The sequence below is a fragment of the Hibiscus syriacus genome, unplaced genomic scaffold, assembly GCF_006381635.1.
Source record: "Hibiscus syriacus cultivar Baekdansim isolate YM2019G1 unplaced genomic scaffold, ASM638163v2 tig00116976_pilon, whole genome shotgun sequence".
In the NCBI taxonomy this organism is placed as follows: domain Eukaryota; kingdom Viridiplantae; phylum Streptophyta; class Magnoliopsida; order Malvales; family Malvaceae; genus Hibiscus; species Hibiscus syriacus.
The window spans coordinates 1,126,240-1,139,481 of NW_024063500.1; the positions used below are offsets into that span (position 1 = coordinate 1,126,240).

Genomic DNA, 13,242 nt, shown 5'->3' on the forward strand with positions numbered 1-13,242 from the left:
GATATACAACAGTCCGGAGATGTAGACATAATTGACTGAACTCCGTTATCAATTTCGGGTATTATTTTTCTGCTTTTATTTTCGCATTCTCACTAATCTGGTTATAGGGAAATTACTCGTTATTCGTTTATTTCCCAACAACTGGTATCATGAGCTTTTGGTTGTGAATTTTGTTAGTTTTTCTGCTAGGTTACTATTTAAGTGAATAGTAAATAGTAAAATTTGGTCGGCGATACGAGTTTGTCGACGAAGGTGTTCTAATACACGGTGGTTCACGGGAATTGTAATAAACGATCCAAAAGAAGCCAGATTCGAGTGGGAGTCTTCCATGAAAGATGAGATGGATTCGCTTATGTCAAATCAGATGTGGGAATTAACTGTATTACCACCAGACAAGAAAGCGCTTCATAACAAGTGGGTTTACAGGACGGTGACTACGGACAAACTGAAGTGGTGTTCAGCTTCAGTTGATATGCTAGAGTAACAAGACTAGAAATGCTGCTGCATTGATTGAGGTGTGAAGACAGATTAAAATCAGTCTTCAAGTGTGAGATTGTTAAAAGTCAAACTATTTTTTCGGTGCTTTAAATGCACCGAAAAATGGTAAAAAAATGAGCATGATATGTTGATTTTTTAAGGGATAATTGTACTTTAATCCCTACAGTTTAGGGTATTTTCAAAGCTTAGTCCTTAATTTTCAACTATAAATACTCTAACCCATTTAGCTTCAATATCATCCCAAATCATTTCTTTCTCCCAATACTAGAGATATTTCTTGTGAGTTGTGAGTGTTTTGTAAACACCTGTAAATTTTCTCTCTTTAGTAAAAGATTTGCAGCAATCTGGAGACGTAGGAATAATTGGCTGAACTCCGTTATCAATTTCGGGTATTATTTTTCCGCTTTTATTTTCGCATTCTCACTAATCTGGTTATAGAGAAATTACTCGTTCTCATTTTATTTACCAACAGTGAAATGGAGTGGAGTATTCTACAATTACTTTAGCATAGGTATAATTGTATCTTATAAACTTGACAATTACAGTGAAATCCAATTTTCTTACTTATGGAGTTTTTCCATTTATCATCATCATTATTATTCAGGAATGGATGCACAAGTAGCTTATGGATTCCATAGTTTACGTAATGAGAGACCTTACCTTGTATTAGGTCCAATATCAAATAAGGTATTTGGATTTACTTATCTGCTCGGTATATGTTTTGCCTTTTGATAAAACTAAAACAACAGTGTAATTGACCCCTCCTTTGTGACAGCTTATCTACTCGACTTACGGTTGTTCTCAGGGCTGGTTTCTAACACCATGAGCGACTGATCCGAGTTTGAGGCGAAATATTACTATACTTCCTTATCATTCATCTTATCCTGCAATGGATGTATTAAATTTTCTGAATAATGAGAATATGTTTCTATATGCAGTAGGGGACTCAAGAACATTTTAAGGATACAAGTTAAAAAGGTCAATTCCATAGGATGGGTGTCGGTACTAGTACCGAAAAGGTAGATTTCAAAGTATTTTTCTTTTACTGAACCTCCTGCAACATGCTATATTTCTAAAGTTACTTTGTATGACTTATGATTTAATTGCTCTCTAATGTTATGCTATTTTGTTTTAGTGTAAGAGCTATTGTTGCTTTAAATCTTCATAATTATGGAAGTGGAAGGAATCCATGAGGTACTCTAAGACAGACGTATCTGGATAAGGTATGGTACATTTCTCAGGTTACTAGTGTACTAAGCTTATCGACGGGCTTGATTGAATTCCAAACCTAAAAGGAGTGCCTTAGACGTTCTGTTTATTTTTTTCCAAAGAGGGTTCATTGAAGCCAATGTCGATGATGGCCTTCTGGAAATTTTTGGCTTAAAGCAAGGATGGCATGCGTCATTCGTAATGGCTGTTGGAAGAGTATGTAGAGTTTGATGAAGCAGAATATTGCAGATGGAGCAAAGAGGAAAAGAAAGTTGAATGACTCTTTTTTAATGAAGATAAAGATGATGATCTTATCAATTCAGATGAACAAGCTGATGATCAAGGTCCTCAACAAATTCTACCATCGTCGTCAAGCAACAACAGAGATGCCAGCAATATAATAGAAGATTCTGAAGCACCTCCCACAGAAGTTCGAAGATCCACAAGAGAGAGAAGAATGCTAAAAAGGTACAACGATTATGAATTAAATAATGTTTCACTTTTCTATTTACTTGTGAATAGTGATCCAATAAAATATGAAAAAGCGGTTGAAGATGACAAATGGAGGAATGCAATGGATGAAAAAATTGCATCAATAGAAAGAAATTATACATGGGAGCTAACAAGACAACCAGAAGGTCATAACCCAACTGGAGTAAAATGGGTTTACAAGACTAAGACCAATAAAGAATGAAAGGTCGAGAAGCACAAAGTGAGGCTAGTTGTCAAAGGCTATAAGCAAAGACAAGGAATAGACTATGATGAAGTATTTGCTCCAGTAGCAAGGATCGATACCATCAGACTTCTCACAGCAGTCGCAACACAAAAAGGATGGAAAATTTATCAAATGGATGTGAAGTCGGCATTTCTAAATGGCTACCTAGAAGAAGAAGTTTATATTGAGCAACCACCTGGATACATTAAAAAGGGACATGAAGACAAAGTTTATCGATTGAAGAAAACTCTATATGGTCTGAAGCAAGCCCCGAGAGCATGGAACACGAGAATTGATGAATATTTCCAGAGAAATGGGTTCATGAAGAGTCCATACGAGCATGTTTTATACACAAAGAAAAATGAAGACGGTGATATCATGATCGTGTGCTTATATGTGGACGACATGATTTTCACAGGAAATAATCCAGGTATGTTCAATGATTTTAAGAAAGCTATGACTAAATAAGTATGTATAAGAAATTTTAAAAAAATTCAGAAATGGAAGATTGCAAGTCGGTAGCCACTCCAGCAGAACCAGACTTCAAATTAAGTGTGAATTCAACAAGAGAGCAAGTGAATCCGACGTTGTTTAAAAGCATCATTGGAAGGCTAAGGTATCTGACTATCACACGACCAGACATAACATACGCTGTGAGATTGGTAACCAGATTCATGGAGAATCCGAAGCAAGATCATTGGATTGCAGCAAAAAGAATCCTCAGATATGTCAAAGGTACAACAGGTCATGGCTTATTCTACACACGATCAGAAAATTCGAAGCTGATTGGTTATTCTGATAGTGATTATGGGGGAGACTTAGACGATCGGAAAAGCACAACTGGATATCTATTTCATATCGGCTCTGCATCATTTTCATAGTCATCAAAGAAGCAACAAATGGTAGCTCTTTCAACATGTGAAGCATAATACATAGCCGCAACAGCGTGCACTTGCCAAGCAATGTGTGTGGTTAAAGATGTTGAGTTAATCGATCGACGGAATCGGCCAAGAGGGGGTGAATTGGCAATTAAAATTTCGGTGGAAGCTTTTGCAGAAAATTGAAAAGATTTGCACAGCGATTTAGAGTGGTTCGACTTTCTCAATCAAAGTCTACGTCCACTACCTTAGCTATCCACACTAAGGATTTTCCACAAATTCACTAATTTGTCTTTCTTTTGAGGACAAAGAGTAACCTTACAAACCCTCAAGAATTATACCCCAAATTCTTGAGAAAACTCTCTCCCAAAGAGAACAATACAAATTTGCAAACTTACAAGGAAATCCTCACAAGGTAGATTGTTTGCACAATTCTAGAACAAAGAAAAGAACACTCAAAGATGAATACAATTGAGCACAATATGTGTTCTTGAAAGCAAAATGAATATTGAATGAAAATAGGCTTGAAATGCTCAAACTTGAGGTTTGATGCTTTCTCTTTGATTCTCTCTTGATTCTAGTTGCTTGATGTTTCTTGTTTTTGATCAATGGCTTCTAAGCTTGCTTAAATACACCTTGAATCACTTCTGAACGTTAGGGATGATTAATGAAGATAATATAGCCGTTTAAGTGTGAAAACATTTATTAAAAATGCTTGGAGCGTGGGGGAATCGGTACCCTCTCATAGGGAATCGGTTCCCTAAGTGTAAAATTCAAATATTTCGACCGTTGAATAGGGGGAATCGGTACCCCCTATGGGGGAATCGGTTCCCTCCGAGCATTCTGGAAATCTCGGAGCAAACCATTCAGGGGGAATCGGTACCCCCTTGGGGGGGAATCGGTTCCCTCTGAGCAATCTGGAATTTTTGGCTTTGAAATGGTTCGAAATACTTTGAAAGATTATTTTGAAATTGTTTTAAGATTAAAACTTAATTTTACACTTAAGTAAGGATTAAAAATGATTTTTGAAATATTTGGAGTAATGTTTTGATATTCGAATAATTATATCGAATATACTTAGAAAATCATTTGGAAAATCTTAAAATTTATTTAACTTAATTTGTTATATCGAAATATCAAAATGTTTTCAACAAAAGAATATTTTGAACGAGCTAAATTTGGCACAAAAAGAACCAATTACAATCTATGTCTACAACAAGTCTACAATTTCCCTTGCCAAGAATCCAGTCTCCCATAGCCTAAGCAAGCATATTAATACAAAGTATCACTTTATACGAGAGCAGGTGAAGAACAAAAATGTGGAGCTAATTTACTGTAGAACTGAAGATCAACTAACATACATTTTCACAAAACCATTTGAGAGCAGATATATTCAACCGACTAAAAGAAAAGCTCGGAATGAAAAATCATATTTGAGGGGGAGTGTTAGAATTCAAATCTAATTTTACTACTTATGCTGGAAAGACATTGATAATTCTAGAAGATTCTTGATTAATGAAGCATGATCTTGAATTACTTAAGAACTAAGCATGGAAAATAAACATGTGACAATTGATGACGGAAGGGAATTTTATTAAGACAAGGAACTCTATGTGGCAATACAAGAAGAATTTTAAATGCCTAGATCTTTCATTAAGGAGGTTAATTACCCTTATAAATATATATCTTTAGCATTAATATAAATGTATGCAAAGTGAATGAGATGGAATATGAGTGAAATCATAGAAAAACTAGAGAAAATTTGAGATAGCTTAGCAAAGCTATGAGAGAGGGTAAAGCTTAGTAAAACTTGAATAACGAGGTTGTGTTTGTAAACTAGCCGCACCTAGTGTTGAAGTCTTGTAGTGTTGTCATATTTATAAGTTTTTTTTCTTTCATCATAGCCAATGAGTGTAACACCCCCAACCCGTATCCGACCCGGATACGAGTCCGAAGTGTCACATTGACTTTTCAAATATTTATTCGTATCAAATAGTGAGTGATTTAAAAACTTTGATAACATTTAACTTATTCAAATCGTTTACAAAATATATCAGAGTTCATACAATTTATATCTTTAGACTACATGCCAACTACACTCTATAAACAGTACCTATATTTTATGATCTGACATTTGGTAAGGAAAACTGACCTGTCTTGCTCCGCATTCCTCTTTACTCTTCGCGAAACCTACGTGTGAAACAATCACACGCTAAGTCGAAGACTTAGTGAGGCATAAAAACTTATAATGCACTTTATAACATATATCAATATATGCATGTTCTGTTCTATCATACTATACCAAATTACATGACTTCCTCATATCATGTAAAATTATATCAGATTAATTAACAATAAATACATACATACACATAAATCATCATTAGCAGTTTATCATGTAATCACATACTTTTATGCTTAACCTTTTCAATCAAACACTATACACACACAACATCATATCATTTGTTTATATCTCTTGATTAGCCCATGTACACCTGTGAGAACTGTAGATATGTGAGTCTATTGAGGTTGTGCACCACTATGCTGTCATCACAACTCATATAAATGTCCCGAAGGACCTATCCAGAGGTCATAAAGATCCTCGGTAACTGTCCATAGGTCCCGAAGAACCTAGGTAAACTGTCCATATGTTCCTTAGAACATAGGTATACTGTCCATATGTCTCGAAAGACATAGGTAAAACTGTCCATATGTTCCGTAGAACATAGGTAAACCCTCGACTCTTGGCATGCCAACTATACCCCTAGCTCTCATGACACATAACATGGGCGTTATCATTTATTTCATTTCAAATATTCACATAAACTTGTAATTCACTTTCCCATATCACGTATCACATAGCTTCTTTTCATATTATCACATAGTCACGTAGTTCACTTACACGTAGATCATTTCCATATAATTCACATGTCACGTATATCATGTTTTCATATAATTCTATCATTTCTCACCCAATCACATTTATTCATGTAAACATACTTATCATATCTTATTCACATAAGATCATATACTTCATATAATATATAGAAACACCTAGAACACTTTCACGTAGCTTATAGTCGTAGGTCCTATCTCATAACATATACTTGTTTTCACATATATATATTTCATATCATTTCTTATACCATCACATAATTCATTTAACATACATAACATATCATGTAACATTATAATAGAAATACCTATAAGTCATATCACTTAGAGCACATATACTTATAGTCACATTGCTTATATCTTACTCTTATGCCTTCTCTTAGATATATATATATCCTCACGATTTATCCTAATATAAATCATTAGCACTCTTATAATTCATATTCATATTCATCTATGGCAGACTTATAAACACATCTCACTTCTATTACTTCTTTATATATATAATCTAATCTATTTACTTAAATCAATTTCATATAACTCCTCTAATCTTCTCATATAACTTCATAATCTTTCTTATGTAATTACTTATACTTTATCATCTAACACATAAAAGAACAGATCAATCCATATAATCAAGCATACATACATGCATATTCCACTCATGCCTTTAATCATGAATTCATGTGTAACACTTTAGGAAATAGACTCATCGCAAGTCTTATTCCCATCGCACATCGTATACTATTGAATATGCACTCACCTGGCCTCACTAGTAAATTCCAATCTCTTATATTTCCCCTTGATCGATCTTACTTGCCAAACGTTCCGAAATTGCTTTATGCGTAGAATCTACATAAATGTACATTTTCAGGCAATCATTAAATACCTACACCTTGTAATTGGATACTAGCAATTTAAACAAACTTATTAAACCAATATACACATTTTTCCTTTAGGGGGAATCGGTTCCCTACTATGGGGGTATCGATTCCCTAATGACATTATGGAAATGTTGTTCGTTTGAAGGGGTATCGGTTCCCCTTGAATGGGTACCGATTCCCCTTGCCCATAAATCATATTTTAGCTCGAAAATTACTTCATTTTCTCTCAAACACTTCATATATCATCCCCTTTTCATTCTTAACTCTAGTACACATACTTAAACAAATCTATATTCAATTATTTCATCTTAAACCTCAAAATCCTATCATCCATATAAGATTCAAAAATCATACCAAATTTTCAATGTGTTCTAATTCCCATTCTAACACTTCATACTTCTTAATTAGATTGATGACAAGTCAAATTCATCCATAAAACTTCAACAACCATACCATATCAAAATTTCATCTTAAAACTCATATGGCAAATTCCTTCATAATTCCTTTATCTTATTGTTTAAATCCCATATAAGCTTTCCTTAAGCTTATTTAATACCCAAAGAATCAAAACTAAGCTTAAAACTCAAGAATTAACCAACTGAAATTAAACTTACCTTTGCCTTGCTCTCCCACGTATGAAGAAGAAGAAAGGAGAAGAGCACTCTGGATGGTTCTCACATATCCCACATTTATATTACCCTTAAAAAGGAATATAAAAATCTTTCTGGTCAAATGACCATTTAACCCTTAATTTCCTTTAATAATTACTAATTAACCTTCATCATATATATCCAATAAGCATTGAACTATTTCATTCTTATACTTTAGTCACCAAATTCTGAAACTTTACAATTTGGTCACTAACCCGGTATTGCGGATGTTACAAATCTCCCCTCCTTTTAAGAAAATTCGTCCTCGAATTTTTCACTGAACATCTTAGTAATAACATATCTTCTAATGTTCTTATGTTGCTTCCCTGACTTATTCTTTCTTATCATCATCAGAAACTTATTTTTTTAATCCTTTAGTTTTCCGACTATCTTTTTCGTTTATACAATCATCTTCTGTTGCTTATCATATCAACAATAACCATACCAAACTTGTATTTCATCATCGTTTGACCAAAACACAACTTTAAATCTTCCTCAATGTGATTAAACATATACTTTAAGGAGTCAAACAATTTTCACATTACCTTGCACACTTGTCTTATTTCTATATCAAAATTGTCCTCTGTACTTCCATATTTATTGTATCTGATTCTTTTAAATCAATCCCTTTCATTTCTTTATTCCTTCCTCCTTATACATAAATCATATATTTCCTTTCATATTCACAGACTCTTGTCTTATCACTTATACTCATCTTTATGTATCAATCTTCATTGCATCCTCATTACTCTGATAACCCATTTCTTATACATAACTTCATTCTTTATCATTTCTTATACTTGTATTTTCCTTCCTGAAGGTTCCATGCAAATACTTATCTCAGTTTCTACATCATAGCTATCTGCTCAGAATATACAACTATATTCAAATTCACATCATAATCAATTAACTCCACTTTATCTTTCCTCCAATCTTATAACTCTAGCACCTTTACTCTGACAGCTATATAATAACTTTCATTCAATCTAGGGCACAAGCCCTATTATACCAATCATAGACATCCTTTCCAATCTAAATTATTTCAAAATTCTCTTACTCAACTTATCAATTTCACCTCTATTCTCATACATCCTGAAATTTCTTTTGCTCAAACTCAACATTCTGACTTCCTGTGTCCTATAATCTGATCATTGATATACACATTCTCAAACTCTTCTTATCAATCCTCAGCTTTACTTAAATATACAAATTCTTACTTCCTTTTCCTTTACTATACCACATTACTATGATCCAAATATGCAACTATATCCAGATCCATTGCAGATCTGGTTATCATATCCTGACAATATCTTATAATCTTATAATCCCAGTACATTTTTTTTATCACATACTCTTGTTAGCCAATGCTAACTCTTTCCATCTTAACTGCAAACCCTTATCATAAACATACTCTTGTTTATGCGCAATACTATCACTTTGTTTCAAACTCATAAGCTCTGACTTATACATCTTATATGTTTGTCACTGATGCACTTATCCTTGAGTTCTTCTATACGTAATCATCACGTCATTAGATCTTTTTAACATTCTTATGGTGACACCCGTTCACCATCTTCTATTTTATCCACATAATAACAAAACTACTCTATATCGTGTTTTCGATTCTAAACGATGAAAACTTTCTATCATTATTCAGATATGATTTCAGCTTTCTGAAATCAACTTTTGATCTTACTAGGCATTTCCTGAGGTGTCCGCTCTTCATCCTGCCTGGCCAGGGCAGGTGAATAGCTATCACAATCAGGAATATCACCTTTCACTTACTTCAAAATTATCACGATCGGATTTCTACTGTATTAAACTATTCTTATTCTATTAGCAAGACAACATATTCTTTACACTATCAGATCAGAAATTTTTCAATCTATGTTGGCATGTACACCCTTTATGACACTTTGGACTTCGGTTTATGCCGAGAATCGGCTAAACCATAGCTCTGATACCATTAAATGTAACACCCCCAACCCGTATCCAACCCGGATACGAGTCCGAAGTGTCACATTGACTTTTCAAACATTTATTCGTATCAAATAGTGAGTGATTTAAAAACTTTGATAACATTTAACTTATTCAAAACGTTTACAAAATATATCAGAGTTCATACAATTTATATCTTTAGACTACATGCCAACTACACTCTATAAACAGTACCTATATTTTCTGATCTGACATTTGGTAAGGAAAACTGACCTGTCTTGCTCCGCATTCCTCTTTACTCTTCGCGAAACCTACGTGTGAAACAATCACACGCTAAGTCGAAGACTTAGTGAGGCATAAAAACTTATAATGCACTTTATAACATATATCAATATATGCATGTTCTGTTCTATCATACTATACCAAATTACATGACTTCCTCATATCATGTAAAATTATATCAGATTAATTAACAATAAATACATACATACACATAAATCATCATTAGCAGTTTATCATGTAATCACATACTTTTATGCTTAACCTTTTCAATCAAACACTATACACACACAACATCATATCATTTGTTTATATCTCTTGATTAGCCCATGTACACCTGTGAGAACTGTAGATATGTGAGTCTATTGAGGTTGTGCACCATTATGCTGTCATCACAGCTCATATAAATGTCCCGAATGACCTATCCAGAGGTCATAAAGATCCTCGGTAACTATCCAGAGGTCATAAAGATCCTCGGTAACTGTCCATAGGTCCCGAAGAACCTAGGTAAACTGTCCATATGTTCCTTAGAACATAGGTATACTGTCCATATATCTCGAAAGACATAGGTAAAACTGTCCATATGTTCCGTAGAACATAGGTAAACCCTCGACTCTTGGCATGCCAACTATACCCCTAGCTCTCATGACACATAACATGGGCGTTATCATTTATTTCATTTCAAATATTCACATAAACTTGTAATTCACTTTCCCATATCACGTATCACATAGCTTCTTTTCATATTATCACATAGTCACGTAGTTCACTTACACGTAGATCATTTCCATATAATTCACATGTCACGTATATCATGTTTTCATATAATTCTATCATTTCTCACCCAATCACATTTATTCATGTAAACATACTTATCATATCTTATTCACATAAGATCATATACTTCATATAATATATAGAAACACCTAGAACACTTTCACGTAGCTTATAGTCATAGGTCCTATCTCATAACATATACTTGTTTTCACATATATATATTTCATATCATTTCTTATACCATCACATAATTCATTTAACATACATAACATATCATGTAACATTATAATAGAAATACCTATAAGTCATATCACTTAGAGTACATATACTTATAGTCACATTGCTTATATCTTACTCTTATGCCTTCTCTTAGATATATATATATCCTCACGATTTATCCTAATATAAATCATATAGCACTCTTATAATTCATATTCATATTCATCTATGGCAGACTTATAAACACATCTCACTTCTATTACTTCTTTATATATATAATCTAATCTGTTTACTTAAATCAATTTCATATAACTCCTCTAATCTTCTCATATAACTTCATAATCTTTCTTATGTAATTACTTATACTTTATCATCTAACACATAAAAGAACAGATCAATCCATATAATCAAGCATACATACATGCATATTCCACTCATGCCTTTAATCATGAATTCACGTGTAACACTTTAGGAAATAGACTCATCGCAAGTCTTATTCCCATCGCACATCGTATACTATTGAATATGCACTCACCTGGCCTCACTAGTAAATTCCAATCTCTTATATTTCCCCTTGATCGATCTTACTTGCCAAACGTTCCGAAATTGCTTTATGCGTAGAATCTACATAAATGTACATTTTGAGGCAATCATTAAATACCTACACCTTGTAATTGGATACTAGCAATTTAAACAAACTTATTAAACCAATATACATATTTTTCCTTTAGGGGGAATCGGTTCCCTACTATGGGGGTATCGATTCCTTAATGACATTATGGAAATGTTGTTCGTTTGAAGGGGTATCGGTTCCCCTTGAATGGGTACCGATTCCCCTTGCCCAGAAATCATATTTTAGCCCGAAAATTACTTCATTTTCTCTCAAACACTTCATATATCATCCCCTTTTCATTCTTAACTCTAGTACACATACTTAAACCAATCTATATTCATTTATTTCATCTTAAACCTCAAAATCCTATCATCCATATAAGATTCAAAAATCATACCAAATTTTCAATGTGTTCTAATTCCCATTCTAACACTTCATACTTCTTAATTAGATTGATGACAAGTCAAATTCATCCATAAAACTTCAACAACCATACCATATCAAAATTTCATCTTAAAACTCATATGGCAAATTCCTTCATAATTCCTTTATCTTATTGTTTAAATCCCATATAAGCTTTCCTTAAGCTTATTTAATACCCAAAGAATCAAAACTAAGCTTAAAACTCAAGAATTAACCAACTGAAATTAAACTTACCTTTGCCTTACTCTCCCACGTATGAAGAAGAAGAAAGGAGAAGAGCACTCTGGATGGTTCTCACATATCCCACATTTATATTACCCTTAAAAAGGAATATAAAAATATTTCTGGTCAAATGACCATTTAACCCTTAATTTCCTTTTATAATTACTAATTAACCTTCATCATATATATCCAATAAGCATTGAACTATTTCATTCTTATACTTTAGTCACCAAATTCTGAAACTTTACAATTTGGTCACTAACCCGGTATTGCGGATGTTACAATGAGACCACTTTCAGACAGATTATATAATCCTCTTACCAAAAAGGTAATAATTTCAAGCAATGTGGTTAAAGAATATTTTGCACGAGAAGAACCAATTACAATCTATGTCAACAATAAGTCTACAATTTCCCTTGCCAAGAATCCAGTCTCTCATAGCCAAAGCAAGCATATTGATACAAAGTATCACTTTATACGAGAGCAGGTGAAGAACAAAAATGTGGAGTTAATTTAGTGCAAAGAATAATACATAGCCGTAGCAGCGTGCACTTGCCAAGAAATAAGAATCGATTGGAGAAGACAAGTGGCCTCAGAGCTTGGTTCGAGTTCAACGTGGTGGAGAAGATGCCAACATGATTCAACCACAAATCCCAAGATTAACAAAGATGAATTACGGAAATTGGAGCATTCAAATGAAGGCGTTACTAGGCTGTCAAGATTGTTGGGATATCATCGAGGATGGTTACACCGAGCCTGAAAATGCAGCAGCAGAAGTAGCCTTGGCCAATGAAGAAAAGAAAGTATTGAAGGAATCCCAGAAAAAAGACAAAAGAGCATTGTTCTTTATTTTTCAAGGAATAGACGAATCTACCTTTGAAAAAATTTCTGATGCGAAGACCGCAAAACAAGCATGGGAGATTCTGTAAAAATCTCTACAAGGTGCCGAAAAAGCAAAAAATGTACGCTTACAAACTCTCAGAGCTGAGTTTGAGATGTTAAAAATGAAAAATACAGAAAACATCGATGATTATATTAGCCG

At 33.6% G+C, this 13,242-nt stretch overlaps 1 protein-coding gene across 1 annotated transcript; it reads left to right on the forward strand.

The window, feature by feature from the left end:
• Nucleotides 1–2,922: 2,922 nt before the first annotated feature.
• Nucleotides 2,923–3,303, forward strand: LOC120192699 (secreted RxLR effector protein 161-like). Its single transcript, XM_039195433.1, has one exon. It carries the CDS (start codon nucleotides 2,923–2,925, stop codon nucleotides 3,301–3,303), a length of 381 nt encoding a protein of 126 aa, XP_039051364.1.
• Nucleotides 3,304–13,242: the final 9,939 nt, after the last annotated feature.